A 16,871-nucleotide genomic window follows, 5' to 3' on the forward strand; every position below is an offset into this window, starting at 1 on the left:
TTTAGGTCTTTGTCACCACTTTAAATACCATCTGTACAGCGACATAATGATGACTACATCTCTCAAAGTTTTACCTCCAGCCCAACCCTTTTCTGAACTCCAGACCTGCATTCCATTTAATGGAATGCAGCTCCTCCACTGACTGTCTAACGGGCTTCTCAAAAACAAATAAACAAACAAATGTTCAAACTCAAGCTCTTGATTTTACCCAGCATATCTCTCCACCTAATGTTGTCTGTCCCAAGCTCAAGGAGCTACACTTTTCTTTCTTGACCATACTAAACACCTAGAGTCCTCCTTAGTTCTGCTCGTTCCCTCACACCCCACATCCAATTGATCAGCATAACCTTTCAGCTTTTCTGAAAAACACAACTGAATTTGATGACATTTGCTACCCTCATTGTTTCCACGAAAGCCACCAGCATCCTCTGCCTTCATAAAGGCAGTAAACCCCCAATCTACTTTCTTACTTCCACCCTTTCCCCTCAGGCAATCTGTTTTCTACACAGCAGCCAGAGTGATCTTTTCCAAATCTGACTCAGGTGATGACATTCTTTTGCTGAAAACCCTCCGGTCTTCTCTCTCCATCTAATTCAGGGTAAACTGGGTGTCTTACCAACCACCTACAATGTCAGCCCTGACCTCCACTCTCAATGACCTCATCCCCTTCTACTCTCTACCCTTCCCACTCTCCTCTGGGCACTCTGGGCTCTGGACTCTGGACTCTTGAATACACCAGGTACACTTCTACGTTCATCCTTTGCTTTCATATTTGCTATTCACCTTTCTCCTTAGATTTCCACGTTGCACTTCCTCACTTCCTTTGGATCTTTACTCAGATGCTATCTTTTCAGAGAGGACTTCCCTGATCATATGATTTAAAACAGTACCTCGCCACTCTTCTCTATTTATACAGCTTTATTTTTCTTGATAGCATTTATCACTAGCCGACACTAGCTCAATTGTTTGTATTATCTCTCTCCTCTCAAACACACATATACACATGAATACAGATACTTGACAGGGACTAGCAGGTTCTATGTTGCATCACGGTGTCTAGAAGAACATTTGCCACACAGTAGGTACTTAGTAAATATTTGCGAATGAAGAAATGAATAACAAATGCAAAGTGAAGGAGAGTGTGCACATTAAGCTAAAATAATAAAAATATTGACATGCAACACACTGAAAATTCTGATAGGAAATTTTAGGAATATGGATAAATTTTTACTTGTTTACTATCTAAAAAACATAACCATATTTTATTTAACTATCAAAACAAGATAATAGGCACATCAAAAGCATTTTCAGTTTTCAAAATATACTCTGGCAAAAATAGAGTAAGCGTAAGGTTTTTCTGCCAAAATCAAGACACAAAGCTAATTTGATATGCAAGAATGCCTAATGAAGATAACAGCTCCTGAAGAAATAAGTCAAGGTTTTCATTGGAAAAAGAGATACCAGTCTAGGTTGAAAATGCCAATTTTTTTTTTTTTTACTGTGAATGACCATTTTATGGATTATAAACTAATGATAATAAATACACAATGCCCTCTTAACTGTGCCTAAAATGCAGATAGCAACCTCAAGCATTTTTATCTTGTAGCGAAAGGCACTTAAAATTAGAAAACCAGGATTTGAGCTTAGGATGTGCATTGTGAGGAATAAGACAAAGTCACTGAGAAAGTTACCTGCCACTGTCCAGTATTATTTACAGCAAAATTTACTAGGACATACAGTCAAATGTGCATTATCACCAAAAGACCAAAGAATGTGTCTATCTTCTATCTCTACTCCAAGGTAAGATAGCTGAGATAGAATAGTTTAATTCAGGCAATCAGAGATTTTTAAAAATCTACTTTTTCTGCATTAGAAGAAATGTGTAGCTCCATGCCACTTGTAAGGTTTTGGAGAGTCAAACATTCAGTTCAGCAAATCTTAGATTTATCTAGCTGCCTTCACATTTCAACTTACACCACTGCAGACCTCCTGACAACTGTGCCCCTTGAAGGTTTTCTTTCTTCTGGGAAGTAAGTGCAAACTTTCAAATTCTTCAAATTCAAATCGTATCTTGATTCCTAAAGAGAGCCCACCATAAACTTTGTCTGATTCAAGGCCCAGAGTCTCCGATCAGAACTTCTAAAACTACTCTCATCCTCTACCACTGGAAGTCTCTTTTCCCAGAAGGCTTTATGTTAAGATTCCTGGGTCTTCTAACCTCCTAGAATTTTTTCGAGTGGCGATGATATAATAGCTTTCATGAAATTTTCAAAAAAATATGCTATCTCCCCACAAAAGTTTTAAAACAACAATAACAACAACAACAGTCCTGCCTTTTTTCTTTAATACTGAGCTTTCTTAATGTTATTTCTTCATTCATATTGAAGGCAAAATAGATTTTTCTGACCTCTTCAAAACTTCCATTTTGTCACACTTGTTTTGCATCTAATCATTTAACTTCTTGACTCATTTGTCACTTCTTTAATTCATACTCCCCAGTATTTACTATAAACAGAGCAATGGGCTAAGTCTGAATTTTTTGACATGATTTCATGTATAAATTGTGATTACATAGGGATGAACAATTATTTTTAAATACAATGAATAATTTATGGAAATATTTATTCAGAGCACAGATTTTAACTACTCAAACATCATAATGAACCATAACTTATAGTTCATGAGACTCAAATCTAAATCTCAACTTTATTATTCATTCCTAAAGCTTATTATTCATTCAAAGACATTTTTTCTTTCTGTAAAATGTTTCTTTTATTTGAATAGCAGAAGTAAGGAATCATTATTGCTTAAAAAAGCTCACAAGAAAATTATCAAATCTTAAAACATAAATACAAAATTAAAATATATCTATGCAAAACATGGGGGTAATGGAGAGGGATGACCTAGAGATTAAAAGGAAACTGAATTCCAGAACTCCGTGCTTCTACAGACGTCATTTGCCAAATTGCCAGGCAAGTCTGGGGACACGCTTTATAGCCCAACACCCAGAACTGAGATGAGTTCCCTGTATCAAGTTCATTCTATCTCCTGAATTCCTTATCTTATCTAATTCCCTACCATATCAAATTGAATTATTTTCTAGGCCTGCTAGGGAAAGTAAGCTTTTACACTGGAAGCCTTGAAGCAGGCCCTGGACTGACCGTGTTGTAAATCAAAGGCGATGACTCTTTCTAATTAGGAAACAAAATTTAAAGTTGTCCTATCTGAGACTTTGCTTAAGTTTCAGTTTCCCCTTCCTTACCTCTGGTTCCTGACGTGTGTCCGTTCCTTATCCCAAGGCTTCTGTGTTCTTCCTGTAAATGTCCCTGACTGACATACCCGTCTTCCAAACCTTTGCCTCCTTGGTTTTTCCAGGCCTGGCTGGCTGTCAGACCACTGTCTCTGGTCTGGAACTAAACTTCCCATTTACAACTACTCTATTTAACTTAAATCAAATCACTATCTCCCACCAAGGTGTCATCAATTCCATTTCTAGGAAGTAGATACTTCATAAGGAGAATAAAGAATGAAATGAGAATGTATGTGGGAAGAAACTGCAGCAGGACCCATGAGTTGAATAAAACACAGGAACAAGTGACCAAAAAAAGAAAGAAAAACAAAATAGAAAATCAATACAAATGACGCTTGGGAAAAGAACTGGAAGAAATACTTGAAAGACTAATGCATATACAGTCATATCACAATTATAAACATTTGTAACTCAAAGCTTTCAAATACTAAAGTGAAAAGCAGAAAGCAGTAAAAATTAAGATCAAAAGAAATAAAATTGTGTAATTCAGATTATGCAGATATATTCCAAATGTAAAAGTAGTAAAGAAAATTAGTTCACAGAGATTACCCATTATATAACCTTATAAAATCTGAAGACTTATAAAAGGAGAGCCTGGTAACACTGTCAAAGTTAATGAACAAGTCTCGGATGTAGTAGGCAATTCAGAAGGGAGCAGAGGTAGAAAGAAATAAGTAGTGAGTCAAGGAGAGGAGAAATACTTAGAAGATGCGGAAAGTGGTTCACTTACCTGTGATCCCATTTGGCAATAACGCTAAACTGTTGAGGAAGAGGGAAAAAAGAAAGAGCATGTAATGTTGCCAACCACATACATTTTTGAAAAATTCCCAACTCAATAAGTTAGTCAAAGAGCAAAATCATGTAAGTGACTATTTGAAAAAAGGATATGAATGTACCAAAATCTTAATAGCTAATTTTCTAATAGGGTTGAAGGGAGTTAAAATGTACAGGGCAGGGGTGGCACTGAATCGAGAGATTGCTTTCCCTTTATTCAATACTATAAATGTCTGAAAAAGAAAACAAACACATAAAACAGAAGTTAGAAATGCAATATTAAAACTAAGAACAATTTGAGAAAAAAGTGATAAAATTTTTTTAGAAATATGATTTTATAAAATAATAATATACTAACTACTAACATATGACATGATGCCACGTATTTTCTCTTTCTGAATGCTATAAACTCCCCTAATTTGGCGAGAGATATGAGGATTTAAGGAACATAAAGAAAATATATAGTCATTACCATAGGAATACTTAGCATCACCATCAAGTTTTAATATCAGTATTTTCAAACTGTATTTATAATTCACAAAGAGCTCAAGAGTGAGGCTTTGATTACTTTTTCAATTTGATAAAAGCCTTCTCACAGGAACTTCAGTGTTTTCTGGAGGTGGTAGTTGATCAAATGCTTTTAGGGGGCACTTGGAAGTCACCTGCTTTTATTTCTTCTTGAGGGAACCATGGAATGGGCCAAATTTATATGTGAGGGAATAAATGTGCTGAAAATCAAAGTACCTTTTGTAGAGCTAGATATTATAAAGAGAACTTTGTATACGACTCCTGGAAATATTGTTTTTAATGCATAAAAAATAAACTCCTTGTCTTTACTTTCTGCTTCACCACACTGTAAGGTCAGCAGACTTTTGCCCTTCCTCATTTCCCCCACTGCAAGATGCTCTTTCAGCTCTCTGCCTGTCCTGGTCGTGGGTTCAAATAAGTGCTTCCCAAAGACTCTAGGACAACGGGGCCATGGCATGGTCAAGCCCATTACTACCATAGTGATACTTCAGACAGAGGGGAGGTGGCACAACATTCTTCACCTAACATGCCTGGCAGTAGCCCAGAAGCAATTAGGAAGTAGAGGAAATAAAGGCAACTTGACTAAGAACTCACTTTCTTATTGATATAATAGGGATCCAGATCCTCCAGCGGCTCTGACACCATCTCTGGAGGAATGTCTCCATAAATAAATGGAAGGGATTTTCCTGCTTCCAAGTCACTATTTGGCTTTGGGCCACTTTCATCATCCTCATCCTTGCGCTCTTGTTTGGGTCTCTTAGCTTTCTCTTCTGCAATGCGTTGTTCAATAGCAGCAAGGGATTCCCTGGTAAAGAAGCGGAAGCTGTCAGGTCCTGGCGGTACCAGCACTGACTGTGCCATCTTTTCATCCTGCTTCTTTAATCACTGTTTAGCTCCTTGCATAAGAAAGTGCTATGGAAACAACAGAGAGAGAGAGAGAAAGACAGAGAGGGAAAAAAAGCAATGGTCATTAGGATAAAAGGGCAATGACATGATATTGAGATATCATACATACAAACGAAGCTATCTGTAGTATTTTACTAAGGAAGCTGCACTTGGCATTCAGGGGATTCGCCTGCATGCATTCATCTGCTTGCATGGAGATCTATCTTTCACATTCAGTAGGTGTCTATGAGGTAATCTAATCTCCCACTCCCAAAATGTTTTAAGTGAAAATATCCAACTCGGAGCTCAGAAATGGAGGATACTGGTTTGTGCTTGCTGCTTCATTTGTGTGAATTATTTTGGCAGCCATCTTTTTCAGCATCCTTTCTGAAAAAAAAAATATATCAGAGATCCATAACAAGAGATGAATAATCACTCAAAATTGTAGAACTGGGGTGTGTTAAGATCTTGCATGTATCTCTCCATATTTTTTTTTTTCCATGTTCCTTTTGGCCCACTCTCCACATTAAAGAGCTGATTTGAAAATCAATGCACCTGGTAAAGAGCTCTGGAAATCCTGAAATGCCAGGCTGTGGAAACCTAGGTAGATTCTGCTTGAACGCAAGGAGCGGGAAGGAGCAGGGGATGCCCGGTTGTATTTGGAATTGCTCGGAAGCTACACAGGAAGGGACCTGGCTCCTGCCAAACTGGGCAGGAAGTCACCCACGTCAGAGGTCTGGAGCTTGGACCCCCTGGTTGAGCACCTGCTGCTAGCTGGTGTAATTGCTTCTTAAATTAACAAATTTGCAGTATCTTAGGAAATACTGTAGAGAGAGCTCATTTTCTCAAATGATGTCCATTTCTTAAAAATCCACATAGCAGATTTGGACTTGAAAAAATAAGGTTTAAGATAGTTTATCTTTAACATGAGCTCCATTTATTTTGGTTTTTGTGGTAACATAAATGTGGTTTTACTGTATTCTAACCGTATTTTATTGGGCTAGCATATATAATTTAAGTGAGCACACCAATCATTCCAAACGTTATCTCTGAATCAGTGGCAAGAGTTTCTGTGCTTTCTGAAACAATATAACCAAAATCTTGACTCCTGAATGCCGCCTATATACAATCACTTATCTATTTTCCTTCTTTGTAAAATATCAGTCCATTCTAACCCTTACCCTACAGGAATGAGCATTCCCATTTAATTATATGAGGTGCATTATCTAAGAGTAAAATTCATTCACATCCAGGTCACTCCTGCAGCATATGTCAGATCAAATAGGGAAATCTAAAATAAGATAATTACTGCATCATTTCCACATTTTTTTTTGAAGTAGACCAGGACCTTTCAGCCACCAGTAGCAGACTGCCCTCTTAGAATCCTAGTGCCTCTAAAACATCCCTCATTTTCCTCACCCATCCCCAGAGACCCTTATGCCTAGCGGCAGGCACAGGAATGAAGAAGGTCCCGGCACACTTCAGGGAGGAAACTGCCATGCCTGGATGCTCTAATAGAAGAGACATGCTAAAACATGCAGCCAGCAGCTTCAAAATGAAAGTGGTCCTCTGCAGATTCCCCCAGGATTCTACTGTAAAGGTAGAGAAGCATCACAGAAAATAAGCATAATAAGAATATTAAAACATTACCCCTGCAGAGTCTTTTACACCCAGAGTTTAGGATTGATAAGCTGGCACCAAGAAGACTGCAGCTAAAATTCCATCATGCTTTTTTTTTTTCTTTTTTTCATTTTTTTTTAAAATTTCTCCTTCAGAGACCACACCTAACTTCCTGTGAAAGGATTCTGGTAACTGAAGTAAGACCAGGCATTTCCTGTGTGGGGACTACAAAATGGCATTATTATAGCTACCACTAGAGGGCAGAGGAGCTGTGAAGAGAAAACCCTCAATGTACACACAGAAGCGTGTTTGAAACAGCTCAAAGCTCTCAGTAATGGAGCTCTGATCTTCTAAAGGCTTTTCTTAGAACGTTAAGACTTAGCCGGTTTCAATCACTAATTTTGTTAATGAATAGTGCTTCTGTTCATGCTTTTTATTTGCTAAGCCAAAAGTCACTGAATGGATAAAAATAATTCAAAGTAAAAAAGAAGGTAAATAATAAAGGGCTAAAAGTAAAAACTTATAAAACAGCAATTATATTAATGAAAGTCTTACCTACATGGGATTTAACATTAACCTCAGACCCAGAGTCTCTGAAATCCAATAAAGGCCTTTGCTAGTTCAACAAAGAGCTAGCTAAACTAACTTTCCCTAGAAATAAAATTAAACTAATAGGACACCAATCTTATTTTATCTCTAATTTAAGTGGCTGAAAAGCAACCGGAAAACCTGAAAGCCAAAAGGAGACTAAATTCCAGTACTTAGATTAATAACATAGTTAAGATTTGAGGACTAATATGTGCCAGTCACTGACTGGGCTGAGTCTGCATATACTGTATCATTCCATCTCCCCACGATTCCATCAGATAAAGGCTTTCATGATCCTTATTTGAAAATCTAAGAAAGGAAATACATCGAGGTTAGGAAGTTACCTCAAATCACACAGTCAGGATTCAGGCTCAAAATCTGTGAGCTTTATTCAATTATGCTACTGCTAAGTCACTTCAGTCGTGTCGGACTCTGTGCGACCCCATAGACGGCAGCCCACCAGGCTCCCCCGTCCCTGGGATTCTCCAGCAAGAACACTGGAGTGGGTTGCCATTTCCCTCTCCAATGCATGAAAGTGAAAGTGAAAGTAAAGTCGCTCAGTCGTGTCTGACCATCAGCGACCCCATGGACTGCAGCCTTCCAGGCTCCTCCATCCATGGGATTTTCCAGGCAAGAGTACTGGAGTGGGGAGCCATTGTCTTCTCCGTTATTCAATTATAAACAACACAAAAACCGAAACACCTGCTTACGTAAGTAAACCTAAAATAAAGATTAAATAAAATCGGTAAGAGGAAACAATTATAATCAGAAACAGTCATGATTGTAGTGCTAGTGGTAAAGAACTTGCCTGCCAATGTAGGAGACACAGGAGACTAGGGTTCAATCCCTGGGTCTAGAAGATCCCCTGGAGTAGAAAATGGCAATGCACTCCAGTATTCTTGCCTGGAAAATTCCATGGACAGAGGGGCCTGGTGAGCTACAGTCCATAGCGTTTCAGAGAGTCAGACACAACTGAGCAACTGACCATATCTACATTTTTTGCATATTTTCTCGCTTCACCATTTTCATTAGAAAGGGTATTTTTTTTAAGTGTTTGACCTATGATTTTCTTTTTTCAAACTTTAAACTTTTCACTTTGTATTGGGGTATAGCTGATCCAACAATGTTGTGATAGCTTCAGGTTCACAGCAAAGGGATTCACCCACACACACATATCCATTCTCCCCCAAGCCTCCCTCCCATCCAAGCTAGGACATAACATTGAACAGAGTTCCATATGCTACACAATAGGTTGGTTTTCCATTTGAACATAGTGTTGTGTACATGACCTTCCCAAACTTCTTAACTATCCCTTCTACTGGCAACCAAAAGTGTATTTTCTAAGTCTGTGAGTCTTTTTCTTTTACTTCTGCAGGTAAGTTCATTTGTATCATTAGAAAAACTGTTTAAGACGGGCAAGAAGCAGATATTGCCAAAAAATAACTCTGTAATTCATTCTAGCAAGTCTCTTTTGGTAATAGAAGCAAAAGAATGACCCAAAATGGCTTAGGTAAGAGAAAGAAAGAAAGGAGAAAAAAAAAGAAGAAGAAAAGATTAGGAGGAGGGATGGAGGGAGGAAAGTGGGGAGGGAGAGAGGGAGGAGAGAAAAAAGAAGAAAAGAAAGGAAAAGGAACATGGGGATTCATTGTCAAGGTTTGTTGTCTAAGGCATAAATGCTTTGGAAGCCCAGTGATGTTACCAGAACCTAGTTATGCTGAATGCTTTGGCTCTAACTTCTATCGTGATAGCTTTTCGTTCCTTATTATAGTAAGATGCTATAGCATCTCTGACTTCCCAATATCACAGATTTAAATCCAATAGGGACAAAGACCCAGAAAAAATCTCATTGCGTCTCATTAGCTTCAGCTGGGTCACATGCTTATCCCTGAAGCAATCACTCTGTCCAGGGAGATGCCATGCTTTGTGCTTTGATTGGCTTCTCCTAAGGCAATGCCTCATCCTGGAACTAGGAGGAAGTTCTACTTGAAACCTATGAACAGTGAGGATTGTGGTGGTGGCACAGCAACATTCCTGAAATGCAGAGCTTGTGTACTATTACTGGAATAAAAGGGGGTTGATTCTGGCCAACAAAAACAAGCAAGCAAACAAGTATGCACGCTGGTCACAGAGTGGTCGTATTTGCAGTGTTTCAATACTCAAGTAACTCTGTGTGTGCTTGTGAAGGTGTAGGTGTTGCAGAGGGCATCAGAGGGCAGACGCACTGAAACCACACTCACAGAAAACTAGTCCATCTAATCACTAGGACCACAGCCTTGTCTAACTCAATGAAACTAAGCCATGTCCGTGGGGCAACCCAAGACGGGCGGGTCATGGTGGAGAGATCTGACAGAATGTGGTCCACTGGAGAAGGGAATGGCAAACCACTTCAGTATTCTTGCCTTGAGAACCCCATGAACAGTATGGAAAGGCAAAATGATAGGATACTGAAAGAGAAACTCCCCAGGTCAGTAGGTACCCAATATGCTACTGGAGATCAGTGGAGAAATAACTCCAGAAAGAATGATGACAGAGGATGAGATGGCTGGATGGCATCACTGACTCAATGGACGTGAGTCTGAGTGAACTCCGGGAGTTGGTGATGGACAGGGAGGCCTGGCATGCTGCGATTCATGGGGTCGCAAAGAGTCGGACACGACTGAGCGACTGAACTGAACTGGACTAAACTGATATACACACATATATGGAGAGCATAGAGGGTATGTTTATACACATATATCATTTTCTAGCTTCATCATTTTCATTAGGAAAAGTTTCATTGCCTTCCATGTATATCATTTTAAAGACTTAGAAACCAGGCAAGAAATTTAGATTACTTCCTCAGAGTAACTTGTCCTACCACAATAAAATATTTTACAAATCTCTATGATGAGCACTAACTTCATTTATCAAATGAACACAAGCATACTACAGAGATCAGGTTTAGTCCTATGCAACTGCAATAAAGTGAATATTACAATAAAGTCAGTCACAGGAATTTTTTGGTTTCCCAGTGCATACACAAGTTATGTTTACACTATACTTTAGTGTAAGTGTGCAATAGCTTTATGTCTTAAAATGTACAGACCTTAATTGAAACTTAATTTATTGCTAAAAGTTACTAAAAATTCTAATCATCTGAACCTTCAATGAGTCATAATCTTTTTGTAACAGTAACATCAAAGACCACTGATCATTGATCACCATAACAAATATAATAATAATAAAATGTTTGAAATATTTTGAAAATTACCAAAGTATGACACAGAGATAGGAAGTGAGTAAAGACTATTGGAAAAATGATGATGATAGACTTGCTCAGCAAATGGTTGCTGAAAACTTTTAATTTCTAAAAAACACAATAAAGTAAAGTGCAATTAAAAGAAAAACAAGATATGCCTGTATCTGAATATTCTAGTCTTATTTTACAGATGTGCTCAACAATAGACTAACTTGTTATACAAAAGATTCTATTAATAATTTAAAAAGTAAACTAAAAAGCAAAAAATTTACAAACTGTTTTGCCAAATATTCGGGGGGCAGTGATCAACATAGATAGTGCTTATTTTTTGCCAGGCATTATTTTAAGAAGTATGTTGTTGTGTTGTTGAAGAGTGTTACTGGGTCATGCCTGACTCTTTGCAAACCCATGGACTGTAGCCTGTCAGGCTCCTCTATCCATGGAATTCTCCAGGCAAGAATACTGGAGTGGGTTGCCATGCCCTTCTCCAGGGGATCTTCCTGACCCAGGGATTGAACCAGAGTCTCCTGCATTGCGGGTGGATTCTTTACCATTTGAACCACCAGAGAAGCCCAAGTGAAAGTGTTAGCCTCTCAGAAGTGTGTGATTCTTTGTGACCACATGGACTGTATAGCTTGCCAGGCTCCTCTGTTCATGGAATTCTCTAGGCAAGAATATTGGACCATTTAATTTTTATAACTATCTGATAAAGTAGATATTGTGATCATCCTCACTTATAACAAGAGGAAACTGGGGTACCAAGAAGTTAAATAATTTGCAACATGTATAAGTTCTCACAGTTAGAAGTGTAATCAGGATTTGAACCCATGCTCCCAGGCTACAGAATCTATGTTCTAACCATCATGTGCTGCTTCTTAAGTCGTTTTCCAGAATTATTCACTCTCACGAACACTCCCAAGATATGTGAATTTACATTAGTTGTATGATCACCCCTTCCTCTCCCATTACTCCTAGTCAGTGAATGTGTCATAGGATATTTAAAAGGATAAACCACCAATATTTTACCAAAACATCCAAGACATATGATGAACAACATCTAAATATTTTTTCTGTTTCAAATTGACTTTTGTAAAATATAGATAGGAACCATAGTCTCTTGTTTCTGATTTTCTGGGATGAGATTTTCAGAAGTCATGCACATTAGTTTTTCTTGCATTTGTTCTGCCCTTGGTTAACATCATACTGACATTTTATGAGAATGCTAAATGATACATGTTACATAGCTTTTAAATTTCATTAGTTGTACTAGTTTACAGGCAGAAGATTTTGTATTACAACTTTTAAGGCCAGAGGCTATATTAGGGAAGACCTATAAATAATGGGAAAGGCAAGCAATGTTATTTTAAGTAGTTGGAAAAACAGAATTGGATTTCTAGATTCTGATGACATTTCTATGTTTCCTTTTCAATTCCTTATGTTTTAAATTTGTCTCACTTATAAAAGAGGAACATTAATTTTCTAAATTGAAATATAAAAGAAAAATTAAGCCACGTTATTACCCATAATGATATCTATAAAATAGTATTACATTTATATGAAAGGGCAATAACAAAACAAAGAAGTAATAAATAGGATATGACTTTAATTCCTTTCCATGAAGATCTACATTTATATAAATAAGTACTCTAAAGTTAAATTTATATGAAGAACATTATTGGCTTATTACATTTCATAGATAAACAAATAATTATAAAAGTTTATATCATAATTACTGACTGTGGAAAGTGTTTAAAAAACTTAGAGGATTTAGAACCCAAGAGTTAAGAAAGCTGAGAAAGACTAAGGGATCTCTTTTTCTGAAAGTGATCTTTTAATTCTATTTTACAACTGTTATTTTGAGTTTTCTTCAGCACATTAATACTGATAACAAGCCAAGGAAATATTTGCTAAATATTACCTGAAGATTTATTTTCTGTATTTTCTAGTTTCTTTATTCCATAGGTTTGAGTCTATTTTCTCACAAACTCTTTGATTGTCACTGCTGTGTTTTTGCATATCCTTATCTTTTTAACCTTGATCCACTAGCTCAATTCTGTAACTAACAATTTTCATAAGAGCGAGAAAGATCTGAATAACTAGACTTATGTGTTGCCTCACTACAGATTAGAGGAAGAACATAACAGAAAATAAAAGACATAGGCTCAGTATGTACTGTTCAGTGTTCCTTTAAATGACTGTTATGTTTTAAATACATTTTGTTTTTCTTTAACAGAAATGTACTCTGATGTTATCGTGATCCCTGGGAAATATCATTCGATGTTAACAATAACCACTTTCAAAAAATTTCCTGGAAAAAAACATTATATATGAGATACACCTCTATTTTTATACAAGCATTTTTATTTTATTGAAAGTAGAGTGGCAACTTGTTTCTACATCCTTTCTTAATTTTCAGATGTATTAAACAGAGATTCCCATCTGGGAACTACTTCAATTCTGCCTAAATGACTTATCAGCTGGAAGTCCACCTCTAATCTGATGACATACCAGTTTGCTTTTTGATGGATTGATCATACTGGAATTACAGAATTCTACTTCTGGATATTAATAGTCAAGCAAGGAAGAAAATTTCCTAAGGTATGATCCTCCCTATGAGAATGAGACATTTCCATGTGTTCCAAATACTTTAATATTTCTAGCTCAGTTTTCTTCAGTCCTTCTGTGTCACTGAGTACTGCTACCCAAAACTGTCCCCCTCAGCCTCCATCCTCTTTAATAGGAGAAAAAAAAAGTGCCCTCTCAACTCTTAAGTGGGATAGTAGATCTGAATGTTGGGGCATCTTCCCCAGGAAAGAACAAGAAAGCAGAGCCAAGAGCAGAAGGTCTTTGGAATGAAAAACAGTGCTCTCAAAAAACAGGTACATTCCAGAGTGTCCTGGATACAAAACTTGTGCGTGCCAGTGTGTGTGTGCACACATGTGATGCACGTGTGTGCCTCAGAGAGACAGAGATCTAGAGATGAGGATGAATGCCTGAAGAAACCACAGATTTGTTTCTTCATGCCATGTTAACACGATCTAAATTCTGGTTCTACTGGTTACCACACTTGATTCTTGTAATATTTTGTGAAAGACGTAATATTATTGTCACTTTCCTAATGTGCAGTGTGATATAGGCTTATGGTAGGCTGTGTAACCTGGCACGGTCACACGGAGCCAGCATTTAAACTCACATGTGTCTGATGTCAAATTCTAAATAAACTTCGTTGTCCCATTTTCCATCAAGAGTGAGAAAAGTACCACTGATTCACAAATTGAGAAGGGTATTGTGAAATACATCTGATTCTTTAAGTCACTGGATCCCCATCTATAGCTCAGATATTCATGGGATACTCTACGCCCGCGTGGGTGCTCAGTTGTGTCAGACCCTTTGGCACCCCATGGACTGTAGCACCCCCAGGCTCCTCTGTCCATGGAATTTTCCAGGCAAGAATACTGGAGTGGGGTGCCACTTTCTTCTCCAGGGGAACTTCCTGACCCAATGATTGAACCTGCATGTCCTGCATCTCCTGCATTATCAGGTGGATTCTTTACCACTAGCATCACCTGGGAAGCCCACCCTAGACCCACTACTATTAAACAAACTGGTGGCCTACCAGGAATTACTGTTTCCCCTTCATAATCTTGCTATTGTGAGGCTAGCTTGACTTTTCGCTGGAATAAGATTTAAACTCTCTTAATCTCAGAGTTCGCATCAGTGGAAATGAGGACTCATTTTGAGTTTTATGAAACAAATTTAAAAAGAATAAACTAAGCACTATGATTGAGACATAGTAGATGCTTAGTAAATGCTGGGTTGTTTTTTTTTTTTCCTTTTTTCAGAGACATCTTAGTGCTGTTGCTTGTCATTTCAGTAACGCCTATCTCTCCATTGTCCCATCTTCCTTATTTTATCCCATTTTTTGTGGTTTCCAGGGTCTAGCATAGTACTCATCTGAGATAAAGTGTTTAGTAAATCATCGATGAATTAACAGTTGTAACCCCGTATCTATTCAGGAGTTTTCTTGGTCTTTGTTTTCTTTCCAGGATAATTTTTGTGTCATGACACCAACTAATTTTAGATTTTTGATTTTGTTGTTGTTGTTTCAGTTATATAGGACTTTACAAGTGACTTCTTACATCTACGGCACCTCCATATACTGAGCTTACTTTACCTAATCCATGCACTTAACCTAAAGTCAACTACTATCCTCACTGTCTCCCCTCTCCATCCAACCCATGTGTACTCGCACACCACACACATGCACACGCACACACATGCACACGCACACACACACACACATGCATATATATAGAGATATGTTTGTTTCTGCTTCTCTAGCTTGTTTCAGCAGCCCAGAAAGTTCAACATTCATGTATCTACCTTTCACAATCTTATCAATTCATCACAAGCCATTGTTCTGTAAATTTTTCTTCCTCTTCTGAATTTCCATTATATCAATATTTATTTATTTAAAATTTTATTTTATTTTTAAACTTTACGATATTGTATTGGTTTTGCCAAATATCGAAATGAATCCGCCACAGGTATACATGTGTTCCCCATCCTGAACCCTCCTCCCTCCTCCCTCCCCATACCATCCCTCTGGGTCGTCCCAGTGCACCAGCCCCAAGCATCCAGTATCGTGCATCGAACCTGGACTGGCAACTCGTTCCATATATGATATTATACGTATTTCAATGCCATTGTCCCAAATCATCCCACCCTCTCCCTCTCCCACAGAGAGAAGAAAAAATATCACAGCATTAACCTCTTAATGGATACATTAACATATATTTTTCTTTGCGTTAATCTGTCCCTAAAACTACTTCTTGGTCAGTTTTAATGAAAGTATAGCCTGACATCTGTCACTTTCATCCAGTTATTATCAACTGATTCTTCATTACCACTTTATATTATAAAGCACAAATTCTCCTAACTGATATTTAAAGAACATTCCAAATGTCCTTTCCAGTCTTTCCTCCTGTCAACCCTTATTAGTACCCTGTTTTAAAGACACAATAATCTGTTCAAGTTTTCCTAAACTTGCATCATGTTCTCTGTATTTTCACTTCCAAGCTAATGTTTTTGCTGTTTTCATGACCTGAAATTCACTGTATTACCAATTCAACCTGATAAAACAATAGCAGTTTTAAATCTCAAGTGCTACATTTTCCATAAGTACTTCCACATCCTTCCATCTGAATATGTCCTTTCACTTTTGAGCCAAATAATACTGGTTTTTTACACACTATTTGATGTACTAACATGACTGCTTTGAAGTAAGTCTATGAAGCCCTCCTCTCGGTAACTCTAAAAGTTCATAAAGCAATACCTTGTACAAAGTAGACAAAAGAACTAAATAACAGAATATTTCCAAAAGGCGGTATTGAATAACCTGCGGTGCTAGTGTTAAAAAACCCGCCTGCCAATGCAGGAGATGTAAGAGACACGGGTTCAATCCCAGGTTGGGAAGATCCCCTGGAGAACGGCATGACAACCCACTCCAGTATTCTTGTCCTTGAGAATCCCATGGACAGAGAAGCATGGCGGGCTACAGCTGATAGGGTTGCAAAGAATCAGACACAACTAAAGGGACTTAGCATGTGACGTTGAAGGGGTCCTGGATGTAAAATAGGCTCTTGTGACTCGAGAGGACAGATCTAAGATGAATATGTCATAGGAAAAAATTGATTCACTATAAATAATAATGTTCAAATTATTTGACTTGCATAAATCTAAACAACTACTCTTTAATAAGAAGTAATTCTAAGTTATTGGAGATACTCAAGCCGGTACTATAGAAAAAATGCTTGTCTGGGCAAATAATTGGAATACATAACTCCAAAAATATTTTCAACCTCCAGATTGTATGATTGCCTAAAAAGGCAGAGCACCTAATTATCTTTTACTAAAGTGAGAAAAATG

General features: G+C 37.7%; 1 protein-coding gene across 5 annotated transcripts in view; it reads right to left on the reverse strand.

The window, feature by feature from the left end:
* The window catches only part of SCN2A (sodium channel, voltage-gated, type II, alpha subunit), a 140,200-nt gene that overhangs the window by 81,105 nt on the left and 42,224 nt on the right, over window positions 1-16,871 (reverse strand). For 4 of the 5 annotated variants that reach the window (XM_010858951.1, XM_010858949.1, XM_010858952.1 and 1 more), the window contains exons 1-2: window positions 5,207-5,473; window positions 4,199-4,317 (exon numbers count right to left, since the gene is read on the reverse strand). In XM_010858951.1, coding sequence (XP_010857253.1) covers window positions 4,199-4,317; window positions 5,207-5,473 — 386 coding nt within the window. Of the gene's footprint in view, window positions 1-4,198; window positions 4,318-5,206; window positions 5,525-16,871 lie in introns of those variants that run through there. The other variant, XM_010858948.1, reaches the window with a different exon arrangement.

This window comes from Bison bison, unplaced genomic scaffold (assembly GCF_000754665.1).
Source record: "Bison bison bison isolate TAMUID 2011002044 unplaced genomic scaffold, Bison_UMD1.0 scf7180017864452, whole genome shotgun sequence".
Classification (NCBI taxonomy): domain Eukaryota; kingdom Metazoa; phylum Chordata; class Mammalia; order Artiodactyla; family Bovidae; genus Bison; species Bison bison.